This window comes from Fulmarus glacialis, unplaced genomic scaffold (assembly GCF_000690835.1).
Source record: "Fulmarus glacialis isolate BGI_N327 unplaced genomic scaffold, ASM69083v1 scaffold7498, whole genome shotgun sequence".
Lineage (NCBI taxonomy): Eukaryota > Metazoa > Chordata > Aves > Procellariiformes > Procellariidae > Fulmarus > Fulmarus glacialis.
In genome coordinates, this window is record NW_009228881.1 from 37989 (window position 1) to 51215 (window position 13227).

Sequence of the window (13227 nt, forward strand, 5' to 3'; positions counted from 1 at the left end):
AGTTCCTCTCTAAAGACCTGTTTATAACAAAATTAAAATTTATGTAATTTTTCAGCAGGAAAAAGATTTATTCTCAAAACAAAAATTCGTAAAAATTGCAGTATTGCTACATAGTGATTTAAGCCAAAACACCCAGAAAAACACTACCACTCTAATTCTCATAGCCAATTTCATTTTTATTTCATAAAAATATTAGCTTACTAGCACCAGTCCTGAGGGCTCAATACACACCAAGGTTGTTCTGTACCCTGTTTTGCTCAGTGCCTCAACGAAGTTACCAGCTAAATTCCAACCACAGAATCTTTATTACTGAGGCTATTTTGCCTTGTAATTGAGCTTACAATCTAACTTGATTCAGAAGTCGCTGAGGATGATTATAGTTTGAAGTCTACAATAGCATCTCTACAGGCTCACTTTCAGATATCGTATTCAAATAACTTGATTTTATGACTGCTAGAGAGGTGGTAAAGACTAAGGAAATCTGTTCTAGTTTGCAGGTTATTTTCAATAGCCAGAACACTATTTATCCTGTTCAACGGCCTTTAGGATTAAGTAGGACACCTTAATGGCCTTTCACCTTTTCCTTGCAATAGTTTGAAAAAAGGTAACTTAACTCAAATGAATATGAGGAACAATACCCGGAAGGAGATACCTTAAGTCTCTGAACACGTGTCTAGTGGGGTCAAAGATCGACACTTACCCAGTCAGCACCCCTGAACCCTCAAGACAAACAATTAATGTTTAATTAAGATCCCGCTAAAAATCACACACGTTGTCAGAATACCATCAGCAGCGCTGGTTTTTTGCACATGATGTTACCTAGCCTGACCTATTTCAAAAACCTGCCAAACTCAAAAGAGCTCAGACGGCTCCTCAGGAGCTCCTGTGACACTGTCCAAACATAAAGCACCACAGACAGTTGCCACCTCCCACAAGACTGCCACGCTTTGTACTGCCCAAAAAAGATGTTTCTGCAGTCTTCAAAATGCACAAATAATGGAAAAAGCCCTGTAAGCTCACAAGATCTAAAGATACTGTGTTTTCCAGTGTTCCTGCTTTCCCCGCCCTAGATGAAATCCTACAGGGAAAGAAACGTCCAGCACCCCTTCCTCCTCCTCTCTCCTTTCCTTTTCTTGCCCCACTTGCTGTATTTATGGGATCCAAAACTCTTCAGCACATTCCTGCGTTGTAGTCTGCATAAATAAATACAAGAGTAAAAAAAATAACTTTGGGGAGCTTGGACCACTGCCAGCTTGCCTGGGTAACTGGACTTTGCGTGGAGCTGGGAGGGTGTTTTTTAAAAGGAGGGAAGCAGAAGAGAACAGCTCAAGAATCTTGGCTCAGCCTGGGCATATTTCCTCCTAACTCTGGCTAAACCTCAGCACGAACGGCTGGACGGAGGAGTCGATGCGAAGCTGGGGAGGGAGGCTGTGGGGCTCTCCACCAGGACTACGGCAAAGCTTGGAGAGGCTGAAACCATGCTTTTCCTTTGGGCGCTGGCGTTTATTTTAGTCCTGCAGGAGCGAGATCTTTTAGGTAAGTGATTCCGAGCTTGCAAAGCAGAAACTATAGCTTAACCATAGCATGGTCAAAGCCTTTGCATGGTGTGGGAGGAAGAGGTAAAGAATTGCTTACCCTATCAGTTTTATATGAAGGTGGCACAGGTATGTGTCAAAATTCTGTGGGAATATTGTTTTTAACAGGAAAAACTCCGTTTTTCTGCTATCAAAGTCCATCCTGGAGGCATATTGCTTTGGTAAAGATTTTTCACTTCTCATGGGAGATACTACCACTGTATTTTCAGAAATTTAGAACCACATTCAGGTGCTGCAGCCAGTGCCCTGCATTTCCATAATTACTGTTTTGGCAGCCTTATTAACATACACACTAATCCACTCAGAAATGAGATCGAAGTTCAAGGTGAATAGAGAAAGATTTTCCTTTATTCAAACCCTTCTTTTTAGATTTGCTGATAACAGCATCACATTTTTTTCTCTTCTGCTTTGGATTACTTATTCCTGAGATTTTGAGGCACATAATACCTTCTCCAAATGCCTTGGGAGTATGAGGTATTAAAACACAGAACATCTGATAAGCTTGCATCTGAATTTTACTTTCATTAACAACAGATTAGTGCTGGAATAACCTGTAATCACATTGTAGCTGACAGTGTGACTGAAAGCTATTCAGTTTGGCTAGTTCAAGCGTTTATAATCCGCTTGTAACCACAAACCTGGCTTCCCAGCCTGTTTCTATTACGTGTTTTCTGCTAGCTGAGGCCCAGCTTTATTTTCCCTCTGCTGTTACTTCTTGACAACACATAATGTTTGTATTTCATGGCACGCATGTAGGTTTCCATTACAATCAAAACATTTCCTGAAAAACTGTTAGTCCCTTCTGCCCCCAAGTCCTAGTCACTCTTCCTTGCCCTGACTCCCTCCCACCCAACTGGCTTTGTAATGTTTATCAGTGATGAACTGAAATATCAATACCCCAGCAAGGGCACTCTAACTTGTTTTCACTCCACAAATACTCACTATCCTCTTGTGAGCTTTGTGACCTTTGCAAAAAAATTGTGAAATTAAAGAGGAAAAAAAAAAAAGGCTGGAAGAATGTTTTTGTTTCTTCCCCCAAAAGTATAGTTTTAAGCTGAAATCATTAGCAAATTCAGATAAAATCCAGCTAAATAGAACTGTACTCGAATAATAACTGCAGTGGAGACTAGTACCCAGTATCATGCCAGGTGGTAGCTACTCAATCAGGAAATCGTTTTCACTGTCTCAATGGTGTACTTTATGTAAAATGGGAATTTTTGTGTCTGTCACAGCCAGATGAGTACCCTGGCTGGCTGACAGGCTTAAAAAAACTCATCCCCACTTTCCCTTTGCTACCTTTGAGTCAGGGAATCTAACTTTTTATTTCCTTACAGATCCTCCCTCCCAACCCCCATGGGTTCCTCTTAAAAATGTTTAGGAGTTGGCCAAAGTAGAATTTATGTTTTAATAGTGCCATTAATATGAACAATCTCATATTCATAGAGCTCAGCCTTCAAACAGCTCAGGAGGAGAGGCTGGCACGGAGCCATTCTGGATGCAACCTCCACGTGTAAAGCAAAGGTTAATATCAAACTCCAAAAAAGTTAGGGGTTTAGAAATACAGGATTCCTGAAATTCATCTGCAGGATGCAACTGTATTTATAAACGCAGCTGATCTGCTCTGGTTGAAGCAGTTGTGAGTCTTGGCCATGAATGCCAGGATCTAGTACGTATGTGTATGTGCGTGTGTGTGTATGTATATATATATACACACACATATATATCTCACTATTCTACTTCCTGAGTTGTTGCAGAACACATGAACTGTCTGCCAGAGGAAAATAAATCTTCAAACAAGTTCTTAGACTTGTTTCTTGTTTAAGTATTAGAAACAAACTACAAGGATATTCTTTCATTGTACTATCGTATTTCGTTCTACTACCATAACTTACTCATATGCAAACTACACAACCACAGAGCTGACTAGTAAGTCACAGACTCACCTCACCCACTCCGCATGACCATAGATCCTATTACTAAACGCAGACCGAAAGCCATGTCCTCATAAAATTGAAAAACTCTTTATCCCCAGATACTAGTGGTCATCCTCAAATTGATGGTGGCATCAAATACTCATGTATCTCACCTCCTCCATTCTCAAACCAGCCTTAAGCTCACTTAATTTACACAACTTACATTCTTTACATATGCTACAACACAGCTTTTCTTCCTAAAACGGCTCATCCCCTCTCCACACACATCCTATTACAGCTACTAGCTATAATCCTCCTAACACATTGCCTTAGTTTCCAAAATAAATATATATTCACACAGAAATAAATACATAATAAAGGGAAACTTTTGTCTGCAGCCCAAAACACCAGGGTATTGAATCATAAGTTACAGCATGAATTAGAGTTACCTACCTGCAAATTATGTAGCTCATGTCTCTTATCAGTCCAATTCCCTGTAGTCATTTTCCATCGCAGCAACAAGCACAAGAGGATATTCCCTGCATACTTGTTCAGAAGATCAGCATGCTGGAAACATATTCCAAGCCAACAGCTCCCTCACAGGAACATTTTATTGTTATCCTCCTTCCTTTGAATGAAAATATACAAAACTCAAGTGCTTCTTACAATCACAAATATGGTAACACAGCAGCAGAAGAAAAGTGGTTTTTCAAGTAGCAATTTTGCTTCTGGCAGACAGCCATGGCAGAGGCCCCAGATTTTGCTGTGCCTGAAAAAAAGAGTGTCCACTGGCAGCACAAACTATCCCCGGCCTTCTACGCTCTCTCTCAGTCTCCACTGCCAGGTAAGCAAGAGCTGAAGCTCCCGTGTGAAAGGAGAATGACATGGATCCTGATAACAAAAACTTCCACTAAACAAAGTAGTTTTACACAGAAATACATGGCAGCCATCTCCTTGTCAGGAACAATTTCTATCAAGTCTCATTTCTGATTTTGCATATTTCACAAGCACAAGTGAGGCATGGTAGGACCAGAACACATCACAACATGGCATCTCACATGCAAGTCGATGGGACAGACAAGTTCGAGAAGTGAGAACTGGTAGGCTGATACCCTGACCCACCTTCACTAATGCAATACATCCCACAATACATGACATTTGCTCTTTGGTCCTTCTCTTTCAGGGAAAAAAGAATTAAAGTAAGTTCAATCTTAACCGACCTAGGATCTGAAATAATATTCATAGTAGCATATTCTACATCTTGATGAACAGAGTACGAACCAGGTCTGCAAGTTTGGAACTTGACTTTCTGACATGGTTATTTAACTTCTAAAATGAATATTAAAAATAATTAATTTTATGAAAGAAACTTATTTCAGGATGTTTCCATTATTATCAGAGGCTCAAGAATCTTGGATACCAGAGGAATCCCTTGGATTTTGTTCCATGTTTGAAATCTTTCCAAGACTTGGCATTCAGGTAGCAGCTGAAGTATACAGTGAATGTAGAGATTACAGATTAATCCCTAATTAGGCATTAAAAACTTTCAATGTATCTTCTTGAAATGATTTAAAAAACCTCAAACCAAACCAATCCTCCCCCGCCCCCCGCCCCGAATTCTGGAAGAGCTTTCTACTGTCAATTCTCTGTCTAATATATAACGCCTACCTTTGATCTCCCACTTGGGATATTCCACATTTTGAATTTGCAGTATCATTCTCCCATAAAAGCTAGAGCCTAATAAAGATCTGTGTACATACGTATATTTTTATGTGTATGTGTATATATATATTTGCATGTATAAATAAGGAAACCCCTGCAGTTGCCTCCAGTGTAAAGCATAGTAACCTATGACAGTATATCAAAAGCTAAGAAATTTTACGTATTTGTTACTATTCCTGCAGTCTTTATTGCAATCGCTAAAGACAAGAATTCACTTATCTTTAAGCAACTAGAAACTCTAAACTCTAGAAAGAGGTTCAGAGGTGCCTAAATCACAGCTAAGCATTAGGCAGTGTTTTATGGATTACAGCCTGGAAGATGCTCTATGTCCAGTTAAAGATATGCTGCTGAGCATGTAAGAATTTGAAGACAATCTGTGCATTAAAAAGCATTTCCAATACAACATGTCCTATCCAAATCAATTATCTTTGGTGACCAACAATAAAATTTGATACGGATTAAGTTATATATAATACAGCTTAAAATGAATTTGGGCACACTGGTGATAATGAAACCAGTAGTGGTACAGAAAGTTAATCCAGTACTTCCATATCTAAGGATGCCAACATAATTAAGGGTCAACGTAACTGGAAACTAAGTTTGATGCCTTTAAGGACAGTCCCCAGAATTAAATATGACTAACAGTCTTGGCTTAACATGGTCTTAGGTCTGAAAGCACTAATACTGACAGTATTAGTATCAGTTCAGGTTCAAAGCAATTGAAACTTACCTGTATTCAGCTGCAAGTTAACTTCACCGACCACTTTTGTAAACCGTGTAATTTCTTGAGCTAACACTTCAAAGTTATATGCACATGTTAAAGTGGAGTCCAACACTTGTATTTAGACAAGGAACAATTTAAGAAAGGATTAGCAAATCCCTTCAGAAGTCTGTTTTATTCTTCCCAAACTGGTTAGGGGGGTCACCATTTGAACTTGATACTCAAGTTCATGCCCTTTTTCCTGTTGGAACATAAATCCATTACTACCCCCTTCATTTTCTCATTAAAAGCTATCTGGCCACCTTATGCTATACGTTCCAGGAATACAATGATACTGCTAAACCTAAGGCAGCGCAAACAAGAACACATAGCATAGTATGTTTTTGTGAAGAGTTATACATGTTCTTCTTTATTCCCCTTGGCCTATCACGTGACTACAGGCTTCCTTATTTGCCATCTGGTTCCTGTTTCAATCTCACTTGTCTTTCATTTGGCTTGTGGCCGGCTTTGTTTTACTCCTCCCTCCCTACTGAGCACAACATGAACTCTCAGTTAACTTTCAAAACCACACTGATCATAGAATGATGCAAAAGGAATTTTATAGACTTTAAGACCAATAGGGAACATTATGGTCGCTCAGCTTGACCTTCTCCATAACACAGACCAAAGAACCCAACCCAGTAATTTCTCTATCAAGCCTGTAACTTCAGTTTGACCAGCAATGCATCTTTAGGAAGGAAACTTATGAAGATCTACCAGATCTCTGTGATCGCGTACTTCAGTTCTGTCAGCAACAGCAGCAAATGACAGCGAAGAGACAGTTGCTCAGGTTTATTCTGATGCTTAACATTAGCAACTCCTTGGATGATCAGAGTGAACCATTTAACAGCATCTGGATAGACAGAATCCTGATGGTTCTAGAAGGGGACTTCTTCAGGGAGTGTGTAGAAGCAACATCTTGGGGAGCTGGGGGAATATATCCAATGTACAGGAGGCAGAGGAGCTCAGGTGAGAGGTATTCTAAAACTAAGGCCTTTACTCTTAACCTGTTTGCTAAGGTTTTAATTCTTACTTCATTGCTCTTTCTGTGCCCTGCTATAAGATCAAGTTTTGTACAGTCAGGCTGACCATGATATAAAGACCAAGAGGTCTTTACTCTTCATCATGCTACTTCTTTCAAAACATTAAGCATATTCTTCTATTAAACATATCCTTATTAGCAACCAACTCAGAGATTCTCTATTTTCCTGCTCCACCTGCTGGTGTCTGACTGTGTCACAGCACAGGGCAGTTAGAACTACTCCGCTTTATGGGCGCCATCAATGTAGCATAGAGGACTTAGAGGAAAAAAGGCACGTGTCATTTTCTTATCTTGCACAAGAGAGTTCTGATACTTGATGGAAAATAACCACCTGTACATCAAAGAGAATGGACTTCAAGAATTGACCTAAGCATCTCACTTGCAGGAAGCATCAGGTGGGAATTCGCAGATGGGACGCTAACTGAAAAGGAATGTTCTCTCTGACATACTGAAACATTGAAATATCTGCCTGAAGTAATCCATTAAGTTTCAAATGAGATATTTAAGACATTGAAATATGCCTCCTACACACTTGCTCAAGCTGTCAGAAGTTGCAAATACCCACACATTTTAAATATGTAATTTATACAGCATACAAAGAACAGTTTACTTTTAAAAGCTGTTAGCTTTAAAATTTACTTTCAAAGTTTTCTGCATTTATGCATGTGCTTTGACACACAGGCAAGTAAAAATTCTAATTTACATTCTAAAAATGTTTCTTCAGCAACAAGAGAGCAAGTTCATGGAACTATCCTATTAGTCCTTTTCTTACACGGCTTGCAGCCTTCCATTCTTCACTCCCTATACGAGGTGACTGCTATTGTTACGTGAGGTGGAGATGCTGCTGGAGAAGGTCAGTGCCAAAGGCAGATTGTGTCATTTTCTTTCACCAACTGCAATACAGAGAAGGGCAGCGCTCATAAGCAACATGTGATTCTCTTTGAGCACATGGAAATTACTGCTTCAGCTGAATTGTCTGACCATAGTGACCCAGATACATGCCATATTTACAAGGGACCGGATGTGTCCCATGAACAGCCCGTCCCAGCGATAAAGGCTGTGGGTTAAGGGCTAAAGCCAGACAACAAAATAACAATCGGCGTTTTTAGCAGCCAAAGCCTCAAGCCAAGGCTCAGAAAACAGAAGAAAACTACACCGACAAAAGCGCTGGCTACCCAGCCAGCAGCAGCAACCACGCACCTGAAGTACCCTGTTCTGGCATGGTGGTGAAGGGGCAATCACAAGTGCAAGAGCACCTCTGCTCCGGTGTGAAAGTCGCTAACCAGACACAGACACGCAGGCCCTGGCTGAGAGGGCTTCTGCTGGGTCAGCCCTCAGCCAACTCCGTACTGTGAGCTCTGGGAACCAGACATGCTTTGGTTTCTACTAACTCTCATTATTCGCTAACAACAGCTATCAGGTGCTTCCTGAGACACTTAGGCTTGGACCGTGTGTCAAATTTTTTAGGCACTGTACTAGTCCTGTGGTTCTGGGTGACATCTTACAGTCCTATAAAACTAGGACAAGACACTTCCCCCTCCTTCGGTACGCCCATTACAGTTTATAACGCAGCAATGTGCTCCGAGTGCCGGAAAGCTGTCTGTCTCTGTGTCAGAAGAGGGGAACCAACCACCCCAAGGAAGAAGCACTACTGAGTCCTGCATTTCACAGCAACCCCTTACCTAGTTCTCTAGATGTGCACGTGCACACAAAGCCGTGCAGTGTTTTGCTAACCTCACAGTGAGATGCAACAACTTTACCTTGGCAATACATACCTCTCACGGCACCCTGCTTTGAACAAATGACAGAGTCATCCATCATATCTAACCTCCCCACCTATGTACATCTGCCTAGAGTAGCAGTCAGCACAATGTTGAGGTGTGTGCTGAGCAGAATCCTCTTTCACACAGAAGGGCTAAGCTAAAGGAATGATTAAAGTGGCATTTTGGGTAAGACCTTAGATAATTTCTGCTTCAAAAAGTCACTTTGCAGATTTAAGGTCCTGTATCACAAAAAAGGTGAAAGGAGCCCCTGCACGGTGCCAACAGGATGCCCACCATGCCATTAGGCGGTTTAGAAAGACCAGAGAGTCTTTGGGTCAGAGTCCGATTCGGGCAGGACAGCCAGCTACTTCTGCTTCTCCTACAGCAGAGATCTGGGCTTTCTTTAATGGACCAGCATGAATTAAGATGCATGATTAGAGAAAGAGAAGTGGCCAACACTAACCTGAGCTAGCCGATATTAACCCTCTTGCATTTCCATTTCTAGAGAACGGACAAAACTAAACAAGCCTGGCATGTAACTTATGGCTGGCCAAAAGCTCCTTTAACAACCACATACAACTGGTGCTGGCCTTCACCCAAACTTTCCATCCAGCCTTGCGATCCAGCCATCTACAGCTAGGTTAATACAGTGAAAAATAACGTCCTGGGGGATTCTTAAATTATTCCGTTTGCTCTTAGTTCACCTAATGACTTCTGCTGCCTCTTTTCACAGTTCATTTGTAGTGAGATATGGGAATGTTCCCAGCAGTCAACAACTGATCCGCAGTTACCTCACCACCATGCCTTCTGCTTGCCCTTGGTCCTCTCTCCAACATGATGGGTGGCAGTTCAGTGTACAGCTGAATCGGGCCATCAGGCTTGACGCTGAGAGCTAGAGCTGGGAATATTGGAAAGGTGGAAATTTTATTACTCTCTGACAGTAAAATGGAGCTTACCTTGCTATTATCCTATTATTAGGAAAGCCAAGGTTTGTAGACAAAGACTGGCCACTGCTTTGTAACCTCCATTTCTGACACAGAATTTCGGTATCTCCGTATTGTTCCAGCCATGATGGAAAAAAACCATGTAAATAAGCAAAAATTTTGAGAAGTAGCATGGTTCACTTGACCACTAAGTTAAAAAGTAATAACACTCCCAAAACACCAACAGCAGCAACAAAGGGGAGAAAAAAAGAGTAGCTGCAGAGCAGCTAATGTTTAAGTACCTGCCATATTTCAGCAGTCTCCTGTAAACAGGTAGATTAATTCTTTGGGCTTCTGTCCTAACAGCACCACCTCCTGGTGAATGCACGAAAAAAAATCAAATAAAAATCTTGTTACAAATAAATAACAAAAATTCTCTCTGAAGCTCTGCCAAAGCAATTTCTAAATAACACCTAGTGCATCAGATCACATTTCAATCTTCTCCTCCTTCCCGCCCTCCGCCCTCCAATTTCAAGGATACCATTCCAACTCAGAGTACATCTCTCATCCCATCAAACTGCAGTGGCTACAATCCTTACTGAAATGTTTGCCATCATCTGGTACCTACTCTCCAGAAATCTTGGCACAGACTCGCGATGAAGCACTGCAGGAGTTCCAAATCACTGCTCTCGCACAACAGTGCTGAAGACAGAACTAGTTGCTTTTTGTACGTTTCTTACCGTTCATTATAACACGAGCTCACGGTTTCCTCTTTGTCTCTGTTATGACCAAACACAAGCGAATGAGTTACTGCTGCTTTCTCATTATCATAGCTTCTTCAGGCCTCAAACAAGTACAAGACCTAACTTACATGGAGCAAGACACATTAACACTTCAGTGGGGTTTCAAATACTCCACTACGGTTTATGCGCACGTATTAAAATCTAAATGTTACTGAATGTTGCACAAAAGTTACGAAAAGGAAATTGGCTCCATTAAAGCATGGACACAAGCAGGTATTGACCTTTCACAGAACAGAGCCAGCAGAATGAAACGTTCAAAGAGCAAGAGCTCATGAGTACTGAGAGGTAACTAGAGATAACTGACAGAGATAAGTGACTTGGTCAGCAAATGGCATTAGCTGTACACACTTCTACTGTTTCCCTTCCCATTGCAAAATCAGACTGTTACGGAGAACTTTCTGGCACCCTGGAATCACCAGCTTATACCCATTCGGGGCATAAGTAGACAAACTTAGCTACTCATCAAAGCTTTACCATACCAGCTGGTTCTAAAGAAAGTCTAAGAGGAACCAATGTGTAAGGCAGACCTTCCCAATGCTTAGGTTTTATACTCGTAAAGACAGAGTTACGGTCTATAAACTTAGCCTACACAGGTAGGAAAGAACAGATTGTGTAAAACAAACACACACACAAACAAAACAAAACAAAATATCCTGGCAAGATAAAACACCTTGTTCCAATCAACTGTGACAACGTGTACAGGCAAGGAGACATTCACAGCACTGGGGTATAGCTGTAGTTACTGGGAGAGAGGTTCAATTTCTACCTGGGACTCCTACATTGGTTTCATAAACAATGCTGTTTAGCACACAAAATACCATTTCAGAAGTCAGAAAGGTACGGACTGCTATTAAAAAGCTCCTGCTAATTAACTGTGGCTGTTTTTCCAGCTGCTGTAGACCCTGTCAGTGTGTTACCTGGAAGTTTGGGAGGAGGAAGCTGGTGTAATGAACATGATGCGATCCACGAACGCTTAGATATTATTGAAGAGGTAAGAGCTATTGCGCTGGCTCCTGGACCTTACCAGACCTCTGCCCCATCCTTTTGACCAAAGAAAAGAAAGAAGAATGATGTTTCTAGACACTGTCCCTTCTTGATTTTATCCTATTCAAGGTCTGACTATTTTTTTCAGATGTCATGGTTTGTAACTACCCATAAAGCCATTATTACCAGAAACATATAATCTTGATGAATTCCAAACAACTGATTAACCAATCACTGACTATTACGTATCAGCCTTTTCCAAAACGTTCATAACTGTGCCTTTAACATAACAATCTCAGAACCAATACTTGTAAAGTTTCACATCTGCTCATGGCTAGATGTGAATTCTGCAGGTGACTCCAAGACTGACAGAGGAGTTTCTGCTCTCTCCTGCAGACACTCAAGAGCTAAATGAACTCTATGACTGGGATTCTAGGAAAGCTGCAAAGTTTTAATTTCTTTCCCTGGTGTCTTAAGCACTCACAAGATACACGTCCGGTGCTAACTGTTCCCAGCTGGGTAGCTGCCAAACTGCATGCTGTTGGTTCTCAAATGGCAACATTACCTCCCTTCTTGCTCTAGTCCCAGCCCTCTTCTTTTCACCCCATCAGCTCCTCTCATCTTCTGTGCAGATTCTTTTCTTGGATATGGTGGTGGCTCAGAAATGAGAGAGAATTAAAAACCAATTAATGCAAAGTTCCCTCCAAGAAGTCAAATTACAGGTGATTCTTTATACAGAGGTGCTGTAATTTAACTCTGGCGAAACAAAGTTTTAATACTTCATGCCACTAGAGGCCAGCATAACACAAAAAATAATAAGTCTGTATTGCACAATATAAATTAAATTAGTTGTCAGCGCTATGGGACATTAGATTTGCACTTCTGCTAACACATTTGGTACAATTCCTTCCGCTTGACCCTTTGACTACTCCCTTTCTCCATTTGTCTCCCTTGTTTTCATTAGAAGGTAATAAAAACAGTGGAGCATCTAGAATCCGAAGTCAAATCACTCCTCAACATCATCAATGAGACAACATCGAATATCCCCATCGCTCCAGGAACCCCACTTATGGACATCTTTGATGGTAAGTATCTGGTGGGATATAACCTAAGTTGAAAACAGTGTTGCATATGTTATTACCAAACATGACATCTTTTCTCTCCCTAAGACGCAAAGTAATTCCTTCATTCAATTCAGCGCAGCTAAGGCCTCAGCTGAAATACTGGGTCCAGTTTTGAACACCAGGTTTCAACAACCACTAAAGAGATGGGGGGAAGAAAAGGGGAAAAAAAAAAACCCCACAAACTAATAAAAACCCAATCAAGGAGCTAGATATGCAAGCTACACAGAAAGGTTGTTAAATTGTGGATGTTTAGTCTAAAGAATATCGAAGTAGCTCACCAGAACAAATAAGGCTGCCACAAAGATGAAAGCTATGTTTTCTTCCCATTGCAAAAGTGAATAAAACAAGAAATAATGCAGCAAGAAAGACTCAAGCAAAACACAGTGCAAAGCTTTCTTACAAGGACAGTGAACCACTGAAATGATATGACTGTAGTTTCCCCAGGACTGGAATGTCAAACAAGCATCACACCTTTGAACAGCAGGATGGACTAAGCAATCTCAAGATCTCTCTCAGTTTTAAGATCCTGTGATTCTTTAGTTTCATGTGTGACAAATAAAACAAAGGAGGGCAACAAAATACAAAAGAAGTTATTGGA

At 40.9% G+C, this 13227-nt stretch overlaps 1 protein-coding gene across 1 annotated transcript; it reads left to right on the plus strand.

The window, feature by feature from the left end:
* Positions 1-1478: 1478 nt before the first annotated feature.
* On the plus strand, positions 1479-12622 carry PLAC9 (placenta-specific 9). Its single transcript, XM_009583637.1, has 3 exons — positions 1479-1536; positions 11412-11512; positions 12470-12622. Exons 1-3 carry the CDS (start codon positions 1479-1481, stop codon positions 12620-12622), a joined length of 312 nt encoding a protein of 103 aa, XP_009581932.1.
* Positions 12623-13227: the final 605 nt, after the last annotated feature.